General features: G+C 40.2%; 1 protein-coding gene across 12 annotated transcripts in view; it reads left to right on the top strand.

Annotated features, from left to right (window-relative positions):
- The window catches only part of LARP4B (La ribonucleoprotein 4B), an 86472-nt gene that overhangs the window by 28728 nt on the left and 32480 nt on the right, over positions 1 to 25264 (top strand). For 7 of the 12 annotated variants that reach the window (XR_014242796.1, XR_014242797.1, XM_082386024.1 and 4 more), the window contains exons 2-6: positions 1225 to 1359; positions 2005 to 2064; positions 18558 to 18962; positions 23246 to 23384; positions 23625 to 23765. Coding sequence is in view for 7 of the 12 variants with exons in the window: in XM_082386024.1 (XP_082242150.1) it covers positions 1279 to 1359; positions 2005 to 2064; positions 18558 to 18962; positions 23246 to 23384; positions 23625 to 23765 (826 nt within the window). In the remaining 5 variants the exon portion in view is untranslated. Of the gene's footprint in view, positions 1 to 1224; positions 1360 to 2004; positions 2065 to 18557; positions 18963 to 23245; positions 23385 to 23624; positions 23766 to 25264 lie in introns of those variants that run through there. The other 5 variants (XM_082386025.1, XM_082386033.1, XM_082386029.1 and 2 more) reach the window with 4 other exon arrangements.

Here is a 25264-nt window from a genome sequence, read left to right as displayed (position 1 = left end):
ATGCATCTACACCCCATTCTGTGACTGTCAGTCTGGGTACCAATCTATATTTTCTGGACTTTACAATTTAACACATTGCAAATGATTACAGTTTAACATATTTGTCATTCATCCTACATTGTGGAAAACATTGATCTCTGTGAAACTGATTTAATTTGTTTCAAGCATTTCCCTGTTAGTAGTTTACATTTCCAAACGTGTCTTATAGCATTTCAGTGATTTTGTGCTTTTGTGGTTGATGATATTATACATTTGACAATAGGACGAGATCACCTTTGACCATCAGACTATTTCATTATCAAGGGTTTTGAGAACTTATCATAAGCAGGTTATTAAGAATAAGGAGTGCCGTTATGGAAACTAAAAACCTACATGGTTACCTGGTGAGACAAGAACAGTTAGCTTTTAAATTTCTTTATCTGGCACTTGGATACTATGTGTTTTCAGAAGCAGCCTGAAAAATCTGGGTTAAATCAACTTCTTTATCTTGTGAAACAATGTAGTTTACAGTGAAAAGAGGGAACGCCTGAAGCCACACCTGGATGTCTGAGAATCCTGGTTCTGATACTCATAATATGAAATCATGAAAACTATTATCCCTTCTGAGCTAGAGTTACTTCATAAGCCATTTGGGAAAATCAAGTGAGATACTGTATGTGAAGTTCAGTGTCCAGCTTCTGAGCTGAGTGAATGCTTTGCAGAGGCTGCTTTGCATACTTGTGCCCTGGTTAGATTGTTTTTGGTTTCTTTGGTTCAGAATTGTGAAGGGATTCCTTTTAAATGAATTATTGTTTATTTCTCCTGACAGCTGTTTTCCTGGAACAGAATGAAATTAATGGGGCTGGTCAAAAATCATATATATATATATAAATTTGGGATTCATCAATCCCAAATTGGAGTTCTATTAATTTTGTAATTTTCTGTTTTTAAAAAATAACTTTCTGAACATGAGTGGGTTTGGATATGTTAGCATTTAGTTTCTAAGTCTTAGGGTATTATCATGGTTACCAAATTAGTGTGAAGAAGAAACCTATTAAAAAAGTATTATTTCTTGGGTGCGTAAGGTGGAAATTATGGGCAAATTTCTTTAAACTACTTAGACTCCAGAGGGATAGACATATGTCCTGGAAAACTTGAAGATTTTAAAACTGCTTAGTAATATCATTTTAGAATTAATTACACTCTGCACCTCAAGTTACCAATTTACTGTCTGTTGTTTTACAGCATCCTACGGCTAGCATTAAACTTCTCCCAGTGGAGCCACAAAGTAAACAGCTCATGACTTCTGATCAGGACGCTAAGGTCGTGGCTGAACCTCAGGGCCAGCGAGTCCAGGAAGGCAAAGACAGCGCTCATCTGGTGAGTGGGCGTCCAAGGCCAGCATTGGCCTGGTGTACCTCTCTTCTCTTCTGATAACATATCCTACAGTACGCTCGGAACACTAGCATATCTTATGCTGAAATATAGGTGTTATATTCTGAGTAAACTTAGGGGTTGCTTAGTAGAGGAAGTTAGAAGTTTCAAAGTGATAGAGAAAACAAATGTCATTTATAGCTCTGAATACTTAAAGCTTTGGATTTAAAATCACCAAGAAAAATGCAGTGATTTGTAAATAGTTTAATAACATTATAGTGATTGTAGTGGTATTTATTTAAAGAGTTAATTAGAATTATGTAAGTTTTAAATTTTGAGTGCATTTGTTTATTGTAAGATTTTATCATGTCAAGCAATAATATTTAAAGTTTCTAAATGACATTGGGAAAAGTAGGTTTTCTTAATTTTCCCTGTGGAAGCTACAAGGAATTTTACTTATGGTGTTCAGTCAAAATTTCAAAATATTTTAAATTTCAAGGCTCCTACATCATTTTGAATATCTCGTTGAATTTCTTTGTCATGTAAAAATTTGCTTTTCTCAGTGGGTTTTGTTTTGCTAAATTACTGTGGTTTGAAAATATGTTTCTTTACACTGTTGTGATGGTGTGTTTGGTGTTTTCAATTTTACAGATGAATGGTCCCATATCTCAAACCACTTCTCAGACAAGCTCCATCCCAGCTTTGAGTCAGGTAATTCAGTTCAGAGATTAATCATAGCTGAGGCTCACAGATATTGCCTTACAACAAATATTAATTGTAAAAAAATTAGAAAATGTCAGTGTTCCCCAAAAAGAGAGTGGGGGAAACCACCACCTGGGTACACTATATGTCAGTACTGTATATCCTTTTCTGGCTTGTGTGTGTGTGTATGTGTATAGTTCTACAGACAACAGTGTGCCATGTGTATTAATTTAATTTCATGTATTCCTCACAGTGTTTTTAATGGTTCACTGATCATCTATTGTATGTATATGATTAACTTTACATTTTAATAGCCTGTGTTCCGTAAAGCACAAAAGTGATAGTAAGCTTTTACTAAGAAAATTGATTTCACATTTTAGCTGTGATTAATGAAAGAATAAGGAAATGGAGATCCACTGGTTTTTAAATCCTGCTTTACATCGTTTGCATTTGCATATGTCAGGTGCATTTGGAGTCAGGTGCATTTAGCTTGGCAGTCCTCTAAGTGATCTCATAAATCCTACAAAATTTTAAAAGTAAGTCTTTTTTTAAAAGTAAAAGTAAATTTTTAAAAGTAATCTTAATAAATTTATAGTCAACCTCATCTACACCCCGAAAATGTAAGCAGCTCATGTAGAAATTAAAGGTGGGGATTGGATTGTTGATCTTTTTTTTTTTGAAGATTTATTGATTGATTGATTGCTATGTTGGGTCTTCGTTTCTGTGCTAGGGCTTTCTCTAGTTGCGGCAAGCGGGGGCCACTCTTCATCGCGGTGTGCGGGCCTTTCACTAACGTGGCCTCTCTTGTTGCGGAGCACAGGCTCCAGACGCGCAGGCTCAGCAGTTGTGGCTCACGGGCCTAGTTGCTCCGCGGCATGTGGGATCCTCCCAGACCAGGGCTCAAACCCGTGTCCCCTGCATTAGCAGGCAGATTCTCAACCACTGCGCCACCAGAGAAGCCCTGATCTTTTTTTTAAAAAAAAAATAATTAATTAATTAATTAATTTATTTTTGGCTGCATTGGGTCTTCATTGCTGCACGTGGGCTTTCTCTAGTTGTGGCGAGCGGGGGCTACTCTTCGTTGCGGTGAGTGGGCTTCTCACTGCGGTGGCTTCTCTTGTTGTGGAGCACGGGCTCCAGGCATGTGGGCTTCAGTAGTTGTGGCACGTGGACTCAGTAGTTGTGGCTCACGGGCTCTAGAGCACAGGCTCAGTAGTTGTGGTGCACGGGCTTAGTTGCTCCACGGCATGTGAGATCTTCCCGGACCAGGGCTCAAACCCGTGTCCCCTGCATTGGCAGGCAGATTCTTAACCGCTGTGCCACCAGGGAAGTCCCTGTTGATCTATTTTTAATAAGGGAGAATTTTAAAAAATGAGGGACCCCCTCCAAACTACTTTGTTTCATTGTTGTTATTCTATTATGTATGTAGGATTTTTTTGCATATTGTACTTTACATTGATTTTTTAAGTGAATTTTATAATATTTTAAGTACTTCAAAATCCGAATATAAGACTTATACAGAAATCATTGATGGATTAAAATAATTGTTTTCAGATCAAATCTCCCTCTTGGTTGATTTGCGGTCCATTATAATGTTCAAACATCTTTAAAACATATTTCAGGGCATAAAACTAGATATTTGGATTCTATGGGTGGGTTTTTGTTTGGTGTTTCTTTGCTTGCTTTTTAAAATTACTTTGTGGAAAACTACTGAGAAAGACCTATGTGGAAAAGAAGTGTAACACTTTAGCCAGAATTCAATATTTCATTTCTGTGGCGAAATAATTTGCAACTAGTACTGCCTACACATGCTTTGTCATTTTAAAGGGTCAAGGTACTACAATAGAATATTATATGACTAGTTTTTGGTCCAATCCTGCAACCCAGTACCCCTGGAGTCTCTTGGGCAGAACACATCTCTGACACCTGGTATTGTAAATTGTGCATATACTATTTATCAGTTTTTCAAGGTATTGCACACTTTAGGTTTTCATAGGATCATTAAATACTAGAGCTGGAAGGGACCATAAGAGACTGTCTGGGCTCACAACATGTGTGTTTTTAAAACTTTAAAACAAACTTGCATTTTATAGAAAATAAAAGTCTTGTTAAAGAGTACATACATTTTTATGAAGTTGTAATCAATATATATATATTTCACCTCATGTTTTCCCCCATAGCAGATTTCATCTATATATCCCCTTGTACTTGCCCTGTAGTATTTTCTTTATGTTGATTTGCCGTCACTTCTTTAGCTGTTGGGTTTTTAGGTACATTTATTTAACTTGTTTCTCTCTTTCCTGCTATTATAAATGGCATTGCTTTGAACATTTTTCTAACCAGCGTTATCATGGTGCACCTAAGTGTGTGGATGCCGTAGTTGGTTTGGTGGCTCTGAGTGCTGATCCTCAGTGGTCTGCAGTTGTATGATTGGAAGGTGAATGTGCTTAGTGGTCTAATTTAGGAACCATTCTCTTTAAGGTTTAGTGTTCCCCCCAAAGTTGGATGCAGTGTAAGTAGGAGGAAAATGGCCATAGTGATCCCAAAATAAATGTCTGGATAGTTCAGGAGCAGGTTTGCATTTTTCCATTGGTAATATCAATTGTTTGTTATACAGCTCCCTGCTCCCTCCCCCCATAAAATACTACCCTTATTGAGTAGTAACTATTTACAAGTTTAGCCAATCAGTGAGTGCCAAAAAGTGACCTTAGCTAAGGGAAACTGAGACCCAGAGAGGCTTAAGTAATTTCCCCAAGATTGCTCAGCTGTCCAGGATTTGAACCTAGGCAACCTGGCTTCAGAGCCAGCTCGAGAAGAGAACTTCCCCTTTGGCATCTGTTATTTCCTTTAGAAAGAGAAACAACAAGTAGAAAGTAATACCAGAGACAAAACCTAGCTCTTGTCAGCCATTTGGGAACTATTTGCATTGGCTCTAAGTGGTTGAAATTAATTTGGGATAGAGCTAGAGGATTTTAGGTGGGGAATAGCATGACTTATATTTTAAGAAGATTATTTTGACCTCATTGTATTAATAGAATGTATTGTAGTGAGCCAAGTATAGAAGCAAAGAAACCAAATTAAAAAGCTGTTAAGTAAGGTGAGAAATGATGGTGGCTTAGACTAAGAATGAATGGATTTCAGATTTACTCTGGAGGTGGATTCAATGGCACCATTTATGGATTGGATTTAGGGGTTAGGGTGAGGGAAAAGTAAATCAAGGATAGTTGAGCAACTTAATGGATGGTGGTTTCATTTATTTTGAGATGAAAGAAACTGGAGAAGGAAAGGTTTGTGGAGGGAAAATCCACCTGGTATAAATTTAAGTGAGCAGTGAAGTGGGTCATCAGTGCCAGTTGGACCTGATTAGAGAGGTTAGGGCCTGAGATGTAAATCTGGAATAAACAAATAGATTTTTTATTGTTTTTATTATACAGAAAAGAATATTAAAGCTACTATTGTTTATGGGATTAGGTAACTGAGTTACCTAAAATTAAAAATTACAATTAAAAAGTAACTGAGCTGCCATTTAGAATAAAATCAACTCTAATACTTTTTTTTCCTTCTGTAATTTTTTTGCCCATCTTAGAAGTTTTATGTCCTTCAAGGGCATTCTCAGTTATAACTGTTAGCTTCACTGATTCATCTTTTTCATAGTCACCTGTATTACTTCCTTATATGTATATTTGATTAAAATTTATTTAATAAATTATGTTCTGTGTTATTTTTTAAATGTTTCAAATGTGTATGCTTTGTCATGGGAGTTTTAAGACCCATTCGGGCAGGAACTATGTAATGTAGCTCATTGATAGTTCTCTGCAAGTCATACTTTATTTAAATTGAAAAGAAATTTTGTTAACATCAACATGGCATAATTGATAATTTAGTCATTCATCCTAAAAACTTATCTTTGTGTATATCATATGTATATCTTTCTGGTACCATGGGGATTACATATAACATCCAGAAGTTATAATTATCTAATTTAAATTGCCTACTTAGTAACCTCAGTAGCATGCAGAAACTCTTCTCTTATAAAGTTCTAACCCCCCACCCCCATTTCTGGTGTCATAAATTATATCTTATTATTATGTGCCCAATACCATAGATTTATGCTTATTTTTATTCATTTGCCTTTTAAATTCTTTGGCTTTTGTTTATCTGCTAATGTCCTTTCCCAGGGAATGTCCCTCCTTTAACATTCCAGGGAATGTCAAAAATGAAGTGAATGTCCTTCATTTTTGAAGGACAGTTTTGGTGGATAAAGAATTCTCAATTTTTTTCTTTCAGCACTTTTCCTTCATCTCGCTGCCTTCTAGCCTGCAAGGTTTCTAATGATAAATTGGTTGATAATCTTATTGAGGATCTCTTGTACTTGATGAGTCATTTTTCTCTTGCTGTTTTTAAGATTCTTTCTTTGTCTTTTGACAGTTTAATTGTAATGTGTCTTGGTATAGGTCTCTTTGGGTTTATCCTACTTGAAGTTTGTGGAGATTTGTAAATTCATGGATTTCATCAAATTTGGGAAATTTTTGGCCATTATTTCTTCAAATATTCTCTCTTACCCTTCTTCTCTTCTCATCGTGGGACTCCCACAATGCGTACGTTAATTGTCGTGTCTTCAGATTTGCTGATTCTTTATTCTGCCTGTCCAAGTCTGCTGTTGAGCCCCTCTAGTGAAATTTTCAATTCAGTTATTGTACTTCTCAGCTCCGGAATATTTGTTTGGTTCTTTTTTACAGTTCCTGTCTCTTTGTTGATATTCTCATTTTGTTCATGTATTGTTTTCCTGATTAACTTTAGTTCCTTGTTCATGTCTTTTCCCTAGCTCTTTGAGCATATTTAAGATGATTGTTTAAAGTCTTCATCTAGTAAGTCCCATGCCTGAGCTTTCTCAGGGACAGTTGATTTTGTTCCTTTGAATGAGCTGTGTTTTCCTGTTTCTTTGTATGCCTTGTGATTTTGTTGTTGTTGAAAACTGGGCATTTGATTACATTTGTAATGTGGTAACTTTGGACATCAGATTCGCTTCTTACCCAGGGTTTGCTGTTTGTTGTCACTGTTGTTGAAGGCTATAGTAGTCTCATGGTTTTGAGACTTTTCCAAACTATTTTTGTAAAGACTATTCCTTGTCATGTGTATTCAGTGATGTCTGTGTTCCTTTTGCTTGTGTTCAACTGAATTTTGACAGAGATTTCCTTGAATGTCGTGAGTTGAAGCAGTCAGTCAGTCCAGCACTGCCCTGCCTGGTGGCCCCCTCCTGCCCCACCCCTCCAACCCTCCCCCCAGTGAGAGGGAGTAGAGCTGCCTCTCCCAGTCTTTGTAGACTGGCTTTGTGCTGGGACAGTCCCTCACTGAGTAGCTCAACTTCCTTGGAGACTAGGGATCAGCCTGAAGTGAAAGCTGAAGGTCTTCTCAGGATGTTTTTGAGCACACGTCTTGCCTGGGTGTAGCTTTCTGAATTCCCCATATACATGGCTGCTTTTGAATGTCCTAATTTCCCAGAGTTACACTCCAGCCTCTTCTAGGGGCTTCAGGTGGTTCTTGCATGTCTCCGCGTGTCATCTTCTGCCCTGGCATGTGTGGGTTTGTAGCCACCTTATACCTTTTATGAGCAGTGCCTGCCACTTTCCCCCCACCTTTTTTTTTTTTTTGGCTGCACTGTGCAGTTTGCAGGATCATAGTTCCCTGACCAGGGATCGAAACTGGGCCCCAGCAGTGAAAGCGTCGAGTCCTAACCACTGGTCTGCCAGAGAATTCCCCACTTTTCCCATGTGTGTTCTGAGTTATGTGAGATAGGAGAGGCAAGTCAGTCCTTTAGGTAGCCTCCAGCTAAGACAGAACAGATGGACGCACTAATTTGCAAGTAAGGTTTACCCTGCTCCCTCTGGCTCCTGGAGGGAATCTGGGACCTGGGCTGCTGCCACCCCAGACCAAGGTCACACCACACCACAATATGTTCCTGCCATGTCGAGCACAGCCTTTTCTTGATTGTTTCTTTGCTTAGTTGCTGTAAACTGTGATTGTTTTTCAGAGCTCCTACAAAGTGTGTTCAGAAACTTCTAGTTTTTTCATGATATTTCTGTGAAGGAATGAGAGCCTGGAGCTTCCTAGTTCACCAATTTGCTTGACCTCTCATAACCTTTTTGTTTTGCTTTTCTCAATCCTACACTTGCATAATCCATTTTTTATGTTTACTTATTTTATTGAAGTACAGTTGATTTACAATATTGTGTTAGTTTCAGATGTATAGCAAAATGATTCAGTTATACATATGTATGTATATATCTATATTCTTTTTTCTATCCTTTTCCATTATAGTTTATTACGAGATATTACTAGAATACTAGTAATCCATCTGTATGCATCTGTTAATCCCATACTCCCAATTTATCCCTCCCCACCTTTCCCCTTTGGTAACCATAAGTTTGTTTTCTATGTCTGTGAGTCTATTTCTGTTTTGTAAAATAAGTTCATTTGTATCATATTTTGGATCCCACATATAAATGATATATTTGTCTCTCTCCGACTTCTTCACTTAGTATGGTAATCTCTAGGTCCATCCATGTTGCTGCAAATGGCATTATTCCATTCTTTTTTATGGCTGAGTAGTAGTCCATTATATATATATATATATATATATATACACCACATCTTCTTATCTATTTATCTGTCAGTAGATATTTAGGTTGATTCCATATCTTGGCTATTGTAAATAGTGCCGCTGGGGGTGTGTGTGTCTTTTCGAATTAGAGCTTTTATCTTTTCCAATTATATGCCCAGGAGTGAGATTACTGGATCATATGGTAACTCTATTTTTAGTTTTTTGAGAAACCTCCATACTGTTTTCCACAGTGGTTGCACCAATTTACATTCCCACCAACAATGTAGGAGCATTCCCTTTTCTCCACACCCTCTCCAGCATTTATTATTTGTAGGCTTTTTGATGATGGCCATTTTGACTGGTGTGAGGTGATGATACCTCATTGTAGTTTTGCATGTACCTGTTGGCCATCTGTATGTCTTCTTTGGAGAAATGTCTATTTAGATCTTCTGCCCATTTTTTTGATTGGGCTGTTTGTTTTTTTGTTACTGAGGTGTAGGAGCTGTTTCTGTATTTTGGAAATTAAGCCCTTGTCAGTTGCATCATTTGCAAATATTTTCTCCCAGTCTGTAGGTTGTGTTTTTGTTTTGTTTATGGTTTCCTTTGCTGTGCAAAAACTTTTAAGTTTGATTAGGTCCCATTTGTTTGTTTTTGCTTTTATTTCTTTTTTTTTTTTTAATTTTTTAAATTTATTTATTTATTTTATTTTTGGCTGCGTTGGGTCTTCGTTGCTGCATGCGGGCTTTCTCTAGTTGCGGCGAGCGGGGGATACTCTTTGTTGCAGTGCGCGGGCTTCTCATTGCGGGGGCTGCTCTTGTTGCAGAGCACGGGCTCTAGGTGCGCAGGCTTCAGTAGTTGTAGCACGCAGGCTCAGTAGTTGTGGCTTGCGGGCTCTAGAGCGCAGGCTCAGTAGTTGGGGCGCACAGGCTTAGTTGCTCCGTGGCATGTGGGATCTTCCCGGACCAGGGCTCGAACTCGTGTGCCCTGCATTGGCAGGCGGATTCTTAACCACTGTGCCACCAGGGAAGCCCCCTGCTTTTATTTCTTTTGCCTTGGAAGACCAGCCTAAGAAAACTGTTATGATTGATGTCAGAGAATATTTTGCTTATGTTCTCTTCTGGGAGTTTTATGTTGTCATGTTTTACATTTAAGTCTTTAAGCCGTTTTGAGTTTTTTTTGTGTGTATGGTGTGAGGGAGTGTTCTACCTTCATTAATTTAGGTGTGGCTGTCCAGCTTTCCCAGCACTACTTGTTGAAGAGACTGTCTTTTCTCCATTGTATATTCTTGCCTCCTTTGTTGAAGATTAATTGTCCATAGGTGTGGGTTTATTTCTGGGCTCTCTGTTCTGTTACATTGATCTGTACGTCTGTTTTTGTGCCAATAGTATGCTGTTTTGATTACTGTAGCTTTGTAGTATTGTGTGAAGTCTGGAAGGGTTATGCCTACAGCTTTGTACTTTTTCCTCAGATTGCTTTGGCAATTCTGGGTTATTCATGGTTCCCCATAGATTTTAGGATTATTTGTTCTAGTTCTGTGAAAAATGTCATGGGTAATTCAATAGGGATCACATTAAATCTGTAGATTGCTTTGGTTAGTATGGCCATTTTAACTATATTAATTCTTCCAATCCAAGAGCATGGCATATCTTTCCTTTTCCTCGAATCATTTTTTATTTCCTTTATCAATGTTTTATAGTTCTCAGTGTATAAATCTTTCACCTCCTTGTTTAGGTTTATTCCTAGGTTTTTTTCTTTTTCTTTTTTTTTTTGGATGCAGTTTTAAACGGGATTGCTTTTTTACTTTCTGTTTCTGATATTTCATTGTTAGTGTAAAGTAATGCAACAGATTTCTGTATATTAATCTTGTATCCTGCTACCTTGCTAAATTCATTGATCACTTCTAATAGTTTTTGTGTGGAGTCTTTAGGGTTTTCTATATAGAGTATCATGTCATCTGCATATAATGACAATTTTACCTCTTCCCTTCTGATTTGGATACTTTTTATTTTTTTTTGCCTAATTGCTATGGTGAGGATTTCCAATACTAGAATAGAAGTGGTGATAGTGGGCATCCTTGGCTTGTTTGAGAATTTAATGGGAAGGCTTTCAGCTTTTCTTTCTTTTTTTTTTTTATTTATTTATTTTTGGCTGCGTTGGGTCTTCATTGCTATGCGGGCTTTCTCTAGTTGTGAGCTGGGGCTACTCTTCGTTGCAGTTCACGGGCTTCTCATTGCCATGGCTTCTCTTGTTGTAGAGCATGGGCTCTAGGCACGTGGGCTCAGTAGTTGTGGCTCCTGGGCTCTGTAGAGCGCAGGCTCAGTAGTTGTGGCACACAGGCTTAGTTGCTCTGCAGCATGTGGGATCTTCCCAGCCCAGGGCTCAAAACCATGTCCCCTGCATTGGCAGGTGGATTCCTAACCACTGTGCCACAAGGGAAGTCCCACTTTCAGCTTTTCATCGTTTAGTGTTATGTTGGCTATGGGTTTGTCATAAGTGGCTTTTATTATGTTGAGATATGTTCCTTCTGTACCCACTTTGGGAAGAGTTTTTATCACAAGTGGATGTTGAATTTTATCAAATGCTTTTCCTGCATCTATTGAGATGATCATGTGGTTTTTGTCTTTTGTTCATGTGGTGTATCACATTGATTGATTTGTATATGTTGAACCATCCATGTGACCTTGGAATGAATTCAACTTGATCATGGTGTGTAATCCTTTTTATGTGCTGTTGGATTTGGTTTGCTAATATCTTGTTGAGGATTTTTGCATCTTTATTTATCAAAGATGTTGGCCTGTAATTTTCTTTTTTGGTATGGTTGTTGTTTGGTTTTATTATCAGGGTGATGGTGGCTTCATAAAATGACTTTGGGAGTGTTTCTTTTCAGTCTTTTGGAAGAGTTTGAGAAGTATAGGTATAAGTTCTTCTTTGTACATTTGGTAGAATTCCCCAGAGAAGCCATCCAGTCCTGGACTTTTGTTTGCAGGGAATTTTTTTTTTTTTTTACAGATTCTATTTCACATCTAGTGATTGGTCTGTTCAAATTATGTTTCTTCTTGATTCAGTTTTGGTGGGCTGTATGTTTCTAGAAACTTGTCCATTTCTTCTGAGTTGTCCATTTTGTTGGCATATAACTGTTCATAATATTTTCTTATGGTATTTTGTTAAAATACCATAAAAATCTGTGGTGTTGCTTGTTGTTTCTCCTCTTTCATTTCTTATTTTGTTTATTTGGATCCCTTCTCTTTTCTTCTTGGTGAGCTTGGCCAGAGGTTTGTTGCTTTTGTTTATCCTTTCAAAAAACCAGCTCTTGGTTTTATTGATTTTTTTCTGTTTTTTTTTTTTTCTTACTCTCTTTATTTCCTCCCTCCTGCCAGCATTAGGTTCTGTTTGTTCTTTTTCTAATTCTTTAGGTGGTAGGTTAGGTTGTTTATTTGAGATTTTTCTTGTTTTTTTTTTTTGAGGAAGTCCTGTATCGCTATGAACTTCCCTCTTAGAACTGCTTTTTCTGCATCCCATAGATTTTGTATGGTTGTGTTTTCATTGTCATTTGTCTCGAGGTATTTTTTTAATTTTCTCTTTGATTTCATTGTTGACCCATTGGTTTCTTAGTAGCATGTTGTTTAGTCTCCCTGTAATCGGTTTTTTCTTGTTTCTCTTTCTGTGGTTAATTTCTAGTTTCATGCCGTTGTGATCAGCAAAGATGCTTGAAGTAATTTCTATACTGTTAAATTTGTTGAGGTTTGTTTTGTACCCTAGAGAATGTTCTATGCACACTTAAAAAGAATGTGTATTCTGGTGTTTTTTTGGATGCTATGTCCTGGAAATATCAACTAAATCTAACTATTCTGATGTGTCACTCAGAATCTTCATTGCCTTATTTATTTTCTATCTGGAAGATCTATCCATTGATGTCAGTGGATTGTTAAAGTCTACTATTATTATATTCCCATTGAATTTTCCCTTTATGTCTGTTGTATTTTCATGTATTTATGTGCTCCTATATTGGGTGCATATCTGTTAACAAGTATGATATCCACTCCTTCTGTTGATGGCTTTATCATTATATAGTGTCCCGCTTTGTCTTTCTTTATGGCTTTTGTTTTAAAGTCTATTTTGTCTGATATGAGTATTGCTACCCCCACTTCCTTGTCATTTCCATTTGCATGAAATGTCTTTTTCTGTCTCCTCACTTCCAGTGCATATGTGACTTTTGCCCTAAAGTGGTCTCCTGTAGGCAGCATATTGTAGGTCCTTATTTTATTATTCGATCTGCCACTCTTTCTTTTGATTGAAACATTTAGTCCATTGACATTTAAAGTAATTATTGATTAGTATTTATTTATTGCCATTTTAAATCTTGTTTTCCAGTTAATTTTGTATTTCTTCTTTTTCCTTTTGTGGTTTGTTGGTTTTCTTTTGTATGATGCTCGAGTTCCTTTCTTTTTGGTTTTTGTGAATCTGTTGTATGTTTCTGATTTGTGGTTACCCTGGTTTTCAAGTATGTTAACCCATAACTATATCTACTTGCTTTAGACTGGTAGTCATATAAGCTCAAACACATTCTAAAAGATCTGCATTTTCTTACTCCCCTTCCCCACATTTTCTCATAACCTTTTATGTGAGAACTTTTTCCAGGTTGTCTTTGATTTAAATTGTCTTTTTAATAACATTGAACAACTGACAAATTCTTATTGCATGTAATAAGAATTCTTATACAAATATAAAACTTGATTGCTCAAACCTATAAAATGCAGATTAATGACTTTCATTTAGTCTGGCAGGTGATGTTTTGCTGAAACTAAAAGCTCCTTCACCAAGTACTTGTGGTACTAGTTACCCAGAATTTCTTTGAGTTTACCACAACCTAAACTGCAGAATTTCGAGTGAATAACATCTTACTGCTTTTGTTGATCTGTTTCTGTGGTGCACCTTGGTGTCACCTGGCCTTCACTGGGCTTGAATGAATTTATGTTTTAGATCCAGTTCTTTTCTCAGTAAATTAGGTTAATTTAAGTGTTGTCACATAGCACCACTGCACTCTTAAAGTTACATGCAAACATGGACATATCTTTAAAATTTTGTGTTTGCATCTTTTAATTCTTTTAGAGTGCCTGTAGATTCCCCCACTTTGAGTTGATGGTGCAGACACTGACTTGCTATTAGGATGCTTTCCCAGAGGCATGAAGAGTGGGCAGCGTGTGGGGATAGGAGAGAGTCGTTTTGCAAAATTGAGAGGGGTGGCCTTATAAAGGATGGTGAGATTTGGAAATTGGGGGGAGGAGACCTGATAAACGGTTTGAGCAAAGATAGGATATGCCAGGGTTATTCAGTTGGGGGTTATTTATTTATTTATTTATTTATTTTTTATTTTATTTTTTGGCTGTGCTGCGAGGCTTGCCAAACTAACATATCTTAGTTCCCCAACCAGGGATTGAACCCAGGCCCTCAGCAGTGAAAGCACCGAGTCCTAACCACTGGACCACCAGGGAGTTCCCAGTTGGGTTTTTTTTAGATGAAATAGAGGAGCTGAGGAGGATGGCATCTTAGAATGAGAGGCAATTATAGAGGTGGGCTGGGGTCAGATTATGAGGAGTTTGAAGTGATGTTGGGGTTTGATTCTAAGTATTTTACTTAATAGCATCACAATGACTCTTTAAAGTAGGTATTGGTATTGGCCTCATTTTACAAGTGAGAAGACGGAGAAAAAGAGACCTAATAATTTGCCAAAGCTTACACACATGGTTAAAGCTAACCGACACACACCTAGGCAGATAAGCTTATGAATTTGCCCCTGTAACTCCTGCTCCATTTAACTCCATGTCACAGATGTGAAGGGTTTGTGTCATCCTGGGTGAAGAATCCTTTTTTGTAGGGATACTTAACTCTATAGTGATAGAGACAGCCCTCCTTATCGGTAGAATGGGGTTAATACGTCTACCCCAGGTTGTTGGGAGTGTGAATTCAAATAAATGTGTGACAAAATGAAAATATTTGTGTACTTAGATTCTTGTAGCACATAAGTGCTACCATTATCATCATCATCATCATCACCATCATCTGCTGTGGTTTCAGTACTTGAGTTTATGTACATTTAGAAGTGTCCCTGTTATCTTCATGTTTAAGTAGAACTCCTAAACTTTTTTCATCAAAGATATCAGCATTTTATAAAATGTTAGTAGTACACCAGCCATAACTTGTAGATTAAAGTAGAAAAATCTCCTCGCAGAGGAGTTAACAGAACTATTTTGTTTTCAGAATAACATATCTGAATCATAATAAGAAAAAGAATCTCTTATACTGAGAACAAAGCTTACAGATGTTGAAGAAGGTTCGGACCCATTGTATGTGTCAGTGGTCCTGGACCACAGGGTGCGGGGTGGCGGTGCTCCTACTGCTCGAAGAAGGGCTTCGTTTGGGAGCTTTCAAGGGGATTCCTGTATTGGACTGGCAGGTGTAGATTTTCTTTCTTTCTCTTTTTCTCTTGCTCTTTCTGTTTTCTTAACTAGAACTTTCAGACATTTGCAGAAGTAGAGTAATAAAATGAACCTCAGTGTGCCCATTCTGACTTGAACAGTTCCCACCCTCACATTTTGCTTTTATTTTGTTTTTTCCTCCCCTCTGCACACACAGTTTTAAAAAGTGTTATGTCTGTATGTATTTACTTCTTTATTTTCAGGCCAGGTGTGATTTAACAGCGTGCCATTTGCCATAAACATTTCAACATGCATCTCTAACAGACACCATTCCAGTTTCATGCCTAGCACAATCATTCCCAAACACTCACAGACTTTATTTCTCAAAGGCAGAAAATTAGATTCAACTATAAGTACCTAAGAATTTTAAAAAACAAATTTTTACACTTGTTTCCCTTTGGGGAATATACACGTTAACTCCTTTGGTTGCCACCATTCCATGAAATATAATTCAGAGAATGCTGAAACACTGTAGAAAAAGCAAAAGTCTGAAATTCCTTCTTCTGTCTGGGATAATAATTTTAGTTATTTTTTTATTGAGTTTATGAGAATAAGAAAAATAATACAAAAATCTTTTTGTTGTGTTCTCAGTCTTTGGATTCCGTGTGCTGTTTGGGTTTTAATGTGGAATAGAATGGCTGTTGGACAGGGTCTGTTGTGATTAGGATTTTGGACTTGAGTGGCGGGGACATGTGACTGCTGTGCGAGGGTTATTTTTGGGATCTGGGTGTCGGCGTCTCATCAGAAACTATAGAAAGTTAGTGGGAGATGCACTTGCGGAGGCTCAGAAAGCGACAAGCATTGTTATGTGAGCTTTTGAACTTTCGAACATGGGTTGTTGCTTCAGTAAAGAATTAAGTAGTGACAATGACAGTGAAAAAACTGGCCTGTTAGAAAAATCTGTGGAGGAGAAGGAACCGGAGAACAAGATAAGTAAAACTTTATCTTCATTATTCGGTACTTTTGGAGGTGAGGAACTTCACAGCGTGGGACGCAGGGCCGGTGTGTGGGCCGGGGTTTTTGTGAGGCCGGTGCACAGACAGGGTACAACGCCAGGGTGGCCACTTAACTTGGTCTTCTCTCCCATGTCTGGCTTCTTAACTGGGTCTGAAAGCGTGGGTGAGGCTGACGAGAACCCCGACGTCACTGCTGTCGGGTGGGGTGGTGAAGGTGCCTGCGCCCCTCTGAGAGGGGGCCTCCTTGAGGGCGAGGGACCCCGCTCACGTGCCCCGGCGCCCTCCGACCGGGGCCTTGGCAGTCACCCTCCCTGCTGTTGCCCAGCCACCTGGGAAAGCTCTGCAGTAGAGAATGAGGTAGCGGTAACTGTTCAGATTGGCAGCGCTGCTAACTCTGCAGGTCTGAATCGTGGGGAGAGGGAGGGTGGAGATCCTATTTGTGGTGACCACAAACGATGTAGGAATTCACGCGAGAGCGGGTTTTACAGTATTTGTGTTATTGACCTTAACGGCCCGGACGTTGGAGATGAGCTGTGTGCTCATGTTCGTGGAACAGCTGAGGCTCCAGAGAGTCGTCCAGCTGTCACCTCCAAGGGGTTCTGCGGAGGGGCCTGGCCACCAGACAATGCTGCCCAAGGGCCAGGGGAGTTAGAGGCACCGCGGGCAGAGCCATCCCCGCAGGGCAGGCCACTCCCCGGGGAAAGGAAGGAAGCTTTTAACGAGAAAACTGAACCTATTTCTGAACTTTTGAGTGACGGTGACCCACCCTGTAAAGTAAACATTGGTGACCTGCAGGCAAAGACTTCCACCAGGTTTCCTGAAGATTACACAGAAAGGAGTGCATTACATAATGTTGGCACACTTCCCACATTAAATATCAGCACAGACATTGACTCGCTACTGTGTGTGTGCACTGTCCCAGAAGGGAGAGAGCGCTGCAGTTCAGGACCGGGAGGTCAGGTGGCTGATTCGCATGTTAATTTAATTAATGGCACTTCAAAAGTTGAAAGAAACGGTGATTCTGGTGCTATGACAGCTACTGTAGATCAGAGTTTAAACTCTGAAAAGGAAGGAGAAAATAACTCTATAAAACCACTAAAAGACAATGATTGTTCCAGTTTAGATGTTAGCAGATCAGACAGTCTCCTTTCCATAAGTCTAGATAGAATCAATTTAAGTTCAGAAAGATATATCACTTCACTGAGCGTTGGAAATGAGTGTCTTCCTATTCATGCAAATTTCCAAGAATCAGCCCCTAACAGTTGTGGTGATCTGGGCACTGAGCTCCTCCTGGGGCCAGTGATGCTTGAGGAGCAGCACCAGGGTGACTGCAGCTTGGAAGTGGGAAGCAGCCAGCTTGCAGACAAAGCAGAATTGTCTTTGCAGTCTCAGAATAGTTCATCTTATCAACATGAGGATGAAATTAGCATTTTTGAAGATGAGGGTTGTGGTTCGAGGGCTTTTGAATGGAGAGCTGCCTGTCAGGTACATCTGAGTGCAGACATTAGGGCCAGCAAGGCCCAGATCGGTGATGTAACGTGTGCAGTGCAGGCAGCAGACGTGGAGGGAGTGTTCCGAAACTCACAGGAAGTGCCCCGAAACGGCGCGTCTCTCTATGGCTACAGGTGGCTCAAGAGTGACTTCATTTCCTCTGCGTGTATTTTCACCTGCGCTGAAGAGGAAAGTGAAACAGAGGATGAAACGTGTGTGAAGAGCTCAGAGAGTCACCCTCACAGACTAGAAAGTGCTGAACGAGAATCACTGAGAGCCAGTCACAGAGAAACCAGTAAAATTGACATAGGAAGTGTCCAGTCAGACCCTAAAACAGCCTTTGACTGGGAAACAAATGCACAAAAATGCAAGGCAGTGCGCAGTCAGGATGTGCTGGCTTGTGTTAGTTCTAGTGTAGCAAAAAACCCTGACTTTGTTACAAATCAAGTAGAAAAAAATGATGAAACTTGTAGAGTGAATGACGACAGATATGAAGATCTTAGCCTTGTGCCAGCTTTAAACCAGAGTTCGAGTCCAGGTGCGTGGGAGTCAGAAGTAGTGCAGATGAACTCTGTGGACAATGGTGGGAGCCCACGACTGAAGCAGGTTTTCTCCGAATCAACTGAAGAAGTTTCTGATGCCTCCGGTGGACGTGCATTGGGGGTGGGAAAACCAGAGCTGCTTGGTGGAGAAGAGGAGGAGACGTTTTGTCTGAAGGAAGGCGGCAGTGGTCCCGGCATCATCAGCTGTGTGGGTCTGCGCGGGACAAGTAGACATGCACGCCGTTTCAGACAAAGGGGTGCCAGGCCCACTGTTCAGGGACCTGGGTTACATGGGGAAGTGGGTTTGGTGGGAAGTTCAAAGGTGATCTTTGGAAGAATGGAGTTAGGGGGCGCTCGTGCGGGGTGCTCCTGCTTGGCTGGTGTTGACCCTGCCGAAGTGGACGGATACTCAGCTGCTCCTCTCAATGGTCCGCAGGTGATTCCCGTCATCCCAGGTGACAGCAAGGAAGTAGCAGTACCAGGTTGCAAGGACACTGTTCTACCACTCATATCTGAAAAGCCCTCAAAGGGGGATTTGCAGAGCTTCCCAGAGGAACTGTACTCCCAGTTTTTGAATGAACTTTCCTGTTACCCAATGGCAGAGTTGGCAAGACAGATGTTTTCTGAAGGGCTGGCAGATGGTTGTGGATATCATGTGGGCTGCCCGTGGACTAATACAGCTGCGAAAGACACATTAGAAGAGCAGATATTTAGTGAGGACCTGCACAGTAAGCCACAGGACCTAGAGATCTCTTTGTTTTGGATGGAAAAGCCCCCTTATCAGCTACCAGTGGCAGAAGATGGTGTTATTTGGGGATGGCAAGAGAGAGGTGGACAGTTAGTAAGTATGCTGTACCAGTTCTTATTATTGTGCAGTGATGTGCTAATCTTTCATTTTGATTGCTTTTAACTCAGATTAACAAAGATTTATTCTAAACAATTGGCAGTCGTTTGAATGTTATTGTAAAGCTATAAGTTAGTATAACATCAATTTAACCATTTCCAAACTGAAGAACATGAATTTGGTTCACTGGTTAGTATATTTAAGCCAGAATCTACGTGTCAACTCTCGTTAGCACTAACCCCTGCATGCTGGTCATCAGATGCATGTGTCCCCAGAGGCTGCTCCCCTCAGTCTTCATCCATCCTGTCCTCACCACCGGCCCCTTGTGGGAGCGGAACAAACTTTTGGCCCATTGGGTGTTTCAAGTCACTTCTAAGAAGTTTACAGTTGCAGAATATAGCGGCATTAAAATCTGTGCTTTCCACTGTTTTTGTATGGTAACCATCTAAGGGAGGTAAAACTTGATGCTTTTAACTGGCTCCAAAACCTTGGTTCTGTCTTCTTTTAGTCAGAAGCACCGCAGAGCTTTTTGGACCTCAGTGCTCAGGTCCCAGTGGTTTGGAAGAACCTTCGCAAATGATCCTGCAACGGGCAGCTAGTTTGAGCATCTTCCTAGAATTTCTGTAATAAATGAAACATTCAACAAACAGGAAGTTAGTCTTGCTCTTAAAGCTGTCCTTTGGACCTGCATACTTGTAATAGCAAAATCTCATTCATTCAATCAGTAGTTTATTTTTAGTGATTTTTGTTGCATTAGGCAAGAAAAATGGTAATAGTAAGGAGATAGATGTGGCTCCAGTGTTATGCCTATTATATGGAGATAAACAAGTAGAAATTAAATCCTGTAATTTATCCATTAACCTCCTTTCTTTCCTTTCCGTGCCCACATTTGGGAGTTTTACCAGAAACAGTTACATTCAAGTTAATCAGTTTTGTTCCTTAAGTAGTTATGGAGGCAAAACACTACCTAATCATTTCCATCAGTGGATGTGGTTGACACCTGGCTGTGAGAGTCCGCGCCTGTACCTCAAGTAGAGTGCACATGGGTCCTGCTCTTACACACGTGGGTGAGGTACGTGTGCACTGTTCTGAATTAGCTTTTCAATTGTGAGATGTGCCCAACAGTATTCTGATTTGACAGACTACATTTAATGAGAGTGCTCTTTTTTCAGAACTCCAGTTCTCAAAGTGCTTGTACAGACATCTTTTTAAACTAGTCTTAAATTAAGTAGCCACTGTTATTCCATTTTACAAATAAAAAGCCAGAGTTACAGATCTCATGACTGTAAAGCCTTACTAAACTTAGTGGCAAATCCAGGAATAGTCCATACTAACTTAAAATAGAAAACGAGTGCTTCTTTTCCTCCATTATCTCACCTATTTTATGTTCTCCATGTGCCTTTCCCTTCCTCTGGTGTTAGTTACTCTAGTTCCTACTCAGTAACTTGTCAGTGGGACCATTCTGTTTCCTGGCCAGAAAATGTAAGTTTATGAGTTGGTAGGTTATTTATTTTTGTTAATGGAGCGTAGCATTTAGAGGGTTAGAAAGTTTCTTTGGAGTGTCAAGAATTTGGGGATACTGTACTCTTCAAAGAGTAACATTGGTCATTTTTATAGAATGGCTTCAGCATGTGGCCATTAAGTTCAGCTCACTGCTGGTTCTAATAACCATTGCTTAGCCGTGATTTTTTCAGTGGAAAAATAAGGCTTAGAAAGCTGTGCAAATGAAACTTGAGTTGTTGATAATCAGTTGGAGGTCCCTAAGACTGCAAGAGAGTGAGTAGCTACATTTTTAAAGAAATATTTTTAGTACAAGTTGTTTCTCATGTGAGTTACATGAAGTTAATGAACTCTTGATAAATGTTTTGTTTTTCCTGATATTAGAACACAGTTTTCTAATTACCATAATTTTTGTTGGTAAGTTACTTAACCTTTCTCTGCCTTGGTTTTCTTCCTTGTGAAATGGGGTGTGATGACCACTGCCTCCTAGGGTGTTAGGATTAAACGCAGGTACGTGCGTGGTGTGCGCCTGTCACCCAGCAGGCCCTCGTGCTAGCTGTCATGTCGTTCCCCCTTAATCATGTCTCTGTTCTTGCATCCCGTGTCACACCTCAGAGTACCTCTTGAATACTGGTTAACTGCTCAAAACTGGTAAGTCCCTGATACTTGATTTACTGCTTTAGAAGTAGTAAATTGTGTACAGATAGGGTTCCATTCAGCTGTGGCATAAAACCTTGCACAAGTTGTCAAATAGTGGAAAGTAGAATTTTCTGTTATTACGTTATTAAACATTCATTCCTTCTGCATGTTTCTCAGGCAGCTCCATGCTGAGCTCAGGACTGCCAGGTGTCAGCCGTGAAGTGTGCCCAGGGTGGACGTCCAGGAACCCTTGGGCCGCAGAGAGGACAGGACATGTCCTTGCGGTGCAAGCAGAGGGGGAGGAGCACACGGCCCTGGGATGCTGCTTGCAGGCAGGGCGCTCCCAGGACCATGTGTGTGTGTGTCTCTGTGTGTGTGTGTGTTAGTGAGCTAAAAAATGTGTGTCAGTGATGCAGTGTAGCCAACTGCAGATGGTGCTAAAAATGGAAAAGACCAGTGTGGGTTGGTGTTAGGAATTTAGAGAATGTATAGCATGTCCACGAGGTCAGGGGAGTATGTTCCGTGGGTGGGAAACTTGATGTGTGTTATGTGGTAGAACAAGACTGGGTCTAACCAGAAAAGGTGATTTACGCGAGTATTAGAATAGGAAAGAAAATAAAGATGTGAGTTAAAAAAAGAGAGAACAGATTGAAAAGGTGTAACTGCTGAGAAGGGCAGTGGTGTCTGTGAGGTGCGGAGCGTCTTCTGCGTTGCTGTGCTCAAGGCAGCCGTCGTTTCTGCCTGTTCCCCATGATACTCTGATCGCCTCGTGCTGTACCGGGCACTTAGTGAGAATTTCAGAAGTATTTGTTGGAGAGATGGGTGGATGTGCAGAAGCAGAGACCAGAAATGAGCTGGAAGTAGCCTGAAGAGTAAGTGCTTCTTGAGAATGATATTCTTGAAGGAGAAGGGGGACCCTATTCTTTGCCCTATCCAGTACTTTACTTAAAAGGACTCCAGATAGGCCCTCACTTAGGTGCCTGGTTTTGTGGGCATGAAGTTTATTGCCCGCGCCTCCTAGGTATGAACAGAGTATATTTTGTAGTTTTAATCCACATCAGTCTCTACACTCAAATTTCAGAAATCATTTCGTTTTTCACTACAAACTTTAATCGCCCCAACTAGGGTGAATTTGTTCTTTTTTAGGATTGTTAACCCACATGTTTCCTTCTTGGCTCATCATGGTGCCCCTGACCTTGGAGACGGCATCTCTGGGGTCATGCAGTGAGGCTGCTCCCAGTTTGGAGCTCCTGCCTGGCACTACCTGGGGGCTTCTGGGACCTGGAACCTTGTCTCTCCCTTTGGAAGCTCTGGCCCCTGCACAGTGGTGTTAAGGCCTATGGTGCCTGGGAAAAGGCAGATCGTTTGGCTAGGTTTTGCTCAAGAATCATGGCAGTAGAACTGGAGTTAGTTGGGGGGGGCAGCTGTCCCCGGGACGTCAACTTTCTTTTAGATTTTGGGAGCCACTCAAGGTTTGTAAGCAGGAGAGGAAAAATCCAGGGGTGGTTGTGGGTTTAGTAGAGTGTGCCAGGGAAGACCTCAGCAATCCGCAAGGGGTGTGAAGGCGTGAGCCAGCCGTGCGGATGTCTGGGAGTGTTCTGGTCAAATGGAGCCGGGCAAGCAGAAGGGCCCGGTGTGTCCAGAACAGCGAGGAGGCCGAGTAACTGGAAATGAGCACAAAGAGTGGCCGCACCAGGCACCTCTCCGACAGACTTTCATTTTCTGCAGCCTTTACTTCTGTGAGTGTTCAAGCTTTATTTTAACATTTTATCCATCGATATTCAGATTTCTAAATCTGTGAATTGTGTTGGGAATCTGGAACAGAGATGATAATTGGATCACCAGTTATTTATCAGTTACACAGTTGATCAGATATCTCCATGAAGGCAGGGGCTCTTTCATTCCTGTTTCTAGAGAGCCTTCTACTTAGTAAGAACTTAAAATCTGCTGGTGAGTTGAGTTCTGAGTACATCAACTTTTATTACTTTTGCACTTGATTTCATCCTAAACGTACGTGTAAATAGGTTCAGCCTTTTTCGCATAAATTCTCTAAGGTGGATGTGTTTTAACTCTGAATTAGTAAGTAAAATTGCATTTGATTGAAATTTGGATACAAATGAATATATCACATTTTTTCTTAGGTACCAACGGCCAAGGTTTCAGAGCTAAACCCTAATGCAAAAGTATGGGGGACTCCTGTGTTACACTTGGAAGCAAGTAGTGCAGCGGATGGCAGTGTGAGCGCAGCCTGGGAGGCGACGCCCGACCGTGGCCAGGAGGGTGAGTGGGTGGGGGCGAGGGGCATCTTTCCTCTTGGCCTCGGCTTTGTTTCCTTGTAGTTCATCTTTGGGAAAGTGTTTTAAGATCTGTGTCATGGTTAGTGACAGTATTTAAGAGCAACGAGGTTTCTCACAGTCAAGTTAAAAAGGTCAAGTAACTGCAGGTATAAGTCTTTTGTTTTGTTTTAAGAGAAGGCTATTCTTCTAACCCTGCCTTTTGGGGTGAAATTCTTAATTACAGGATTGGACACCAATGGTGATGGTGACAAAAGTCATGAGAATGCTGCACTGTCAGATTTACCGGAGTCAGACCAGACAGCCATGAGCACTTTGGGTCTGGACCACTCAGAGTATGAATCACCGCCTGAAAATAGCGAGACGGGTAAAGCTGTTTTATAAATTCATTTTCATATAGAGTATGGGCTTCTTTATGTTGCATTTTTAATTCGTTGTTCATTTCTTCTTTTTTGTTTCTTCCCTTGTGGTTTGATTATTTCTTTAGTGTCATGCTTGTGTTCTTTTCTCTCTAGCTTTTGTGTATCTATTGTAGGTTTTTGATTTGTGGTTACCATGGGGTTCCTCATATATGTTAACCTATAACTATATCTACTTGTTTTAAACTGATAGTCATTTAAGTTCAAACACATTCTAAAAGATCCTTCTTTTTTTACTCCTCTCCCCCACATTTTGTTTTTGATGTCATTTTGTTTGTATATTCTTGTTTCTCCCTTAACTGTGCATTGTAGTTATAGTTGCTTTTACAGTTTGTATCCTTATCTACATACTGACTTATTTAAGTAATCTTCATTCCTTGCTATATGTCTGCCTTTCCTAGTGGGATTTTCCCTTTCCAATAGATTCTTAGTTCTTTTCCACTTCGAGAAGACCCTTCAACATTTCTTTTAGTGTAGGTTTAAGTATTGAATTCTTTTAGTTTTTTGCTTGTCTGAGACGTTCTTTAATCTCTTCTTCAATTCCGAAGGATAATCTTGCTGGATAGAGTATCCTAGGTTGCAGGTTTTTCCCTTTCAGCACTTTAATTATATCATGTCACTCCCTTCTGGCCTGCAGAATTTCAGCAGGAAAATCAGCTGATAGCCTTATGGGGGTTCTCTTGTATGTGACTGTTTGTTTTTCTCTTGTTGTCTTTAGAATTCTCTCTGTAACCTTTACCATTTTAATTATGATATGTTGTGGTGTGGGTCCCTGGGTTCATCTTGTTTGGGACCCTGTGTGCTTCCTGTACCTGGATATCTGTTTACTTCTTCAGCCTTGGGAAGTTTCCAGCCATAATTTTATCAGATACATTTTCTACCCCCTTCTCTCTCTTTCCTGCTTCTGGAACCCCTATAATGTGATTGTTAGTATGCTTGATGATGTTATCCCAGAGGTCCCTTAAACTATCCTCATTTCATTTCATTTCATTTATTTATTTTTTTGGCTGTGTTGGGTCTTTGTTGGTGCACGCAGGCTTTCTCTAGCTGCGGCGAGCAGGGGCTACTCGTTGTGGTGGTGCTCGGGCTTCTCATTGTGGTGGCTTCTCTTGTTGCAGAGCACAGGCTCTAGGCACGTGGGCCTCAGTAGTTGTGATGCACAGGCTTAGTTGCTCCACAGCATGTGGGATCTTCCTGGACCAGGGCTTGAACCCATGTCCCTTGCATTGGCAGGTGGATTCTTAACCACTGTGCCACCAAGGAAGTCCCAAACTATCCTCATTTTAAAAAATTTATTTTTCTCTTTGCTGTTCTTATTGGATGATTTCCATTATTCTATCTTCTAGATCACTTATGTGTTCTTCTGTGTCGCCTAGTCTGCTTTAATTTCCTGTACTGTCTTTCGCATTTCAGTTATTGTATTCTTCAGTTCCAACTGGTTCTTTTT

This window comes from Balaenoptera borealis (assembly GCF_965194805.1).
Source record: "Balaenoptera borealis genome assembly, chromosome: 3".
NCBI classification, from domain to species: Eukaryota; Metazoa; Chordata; class Mammalia; order Artiodactyla; family Balaenopteridae; genus Balaenoptera; species Balaenoptera borealis.
This window is presented reverse-complemented; position numbering and strand designations above follow the sequence as displayed.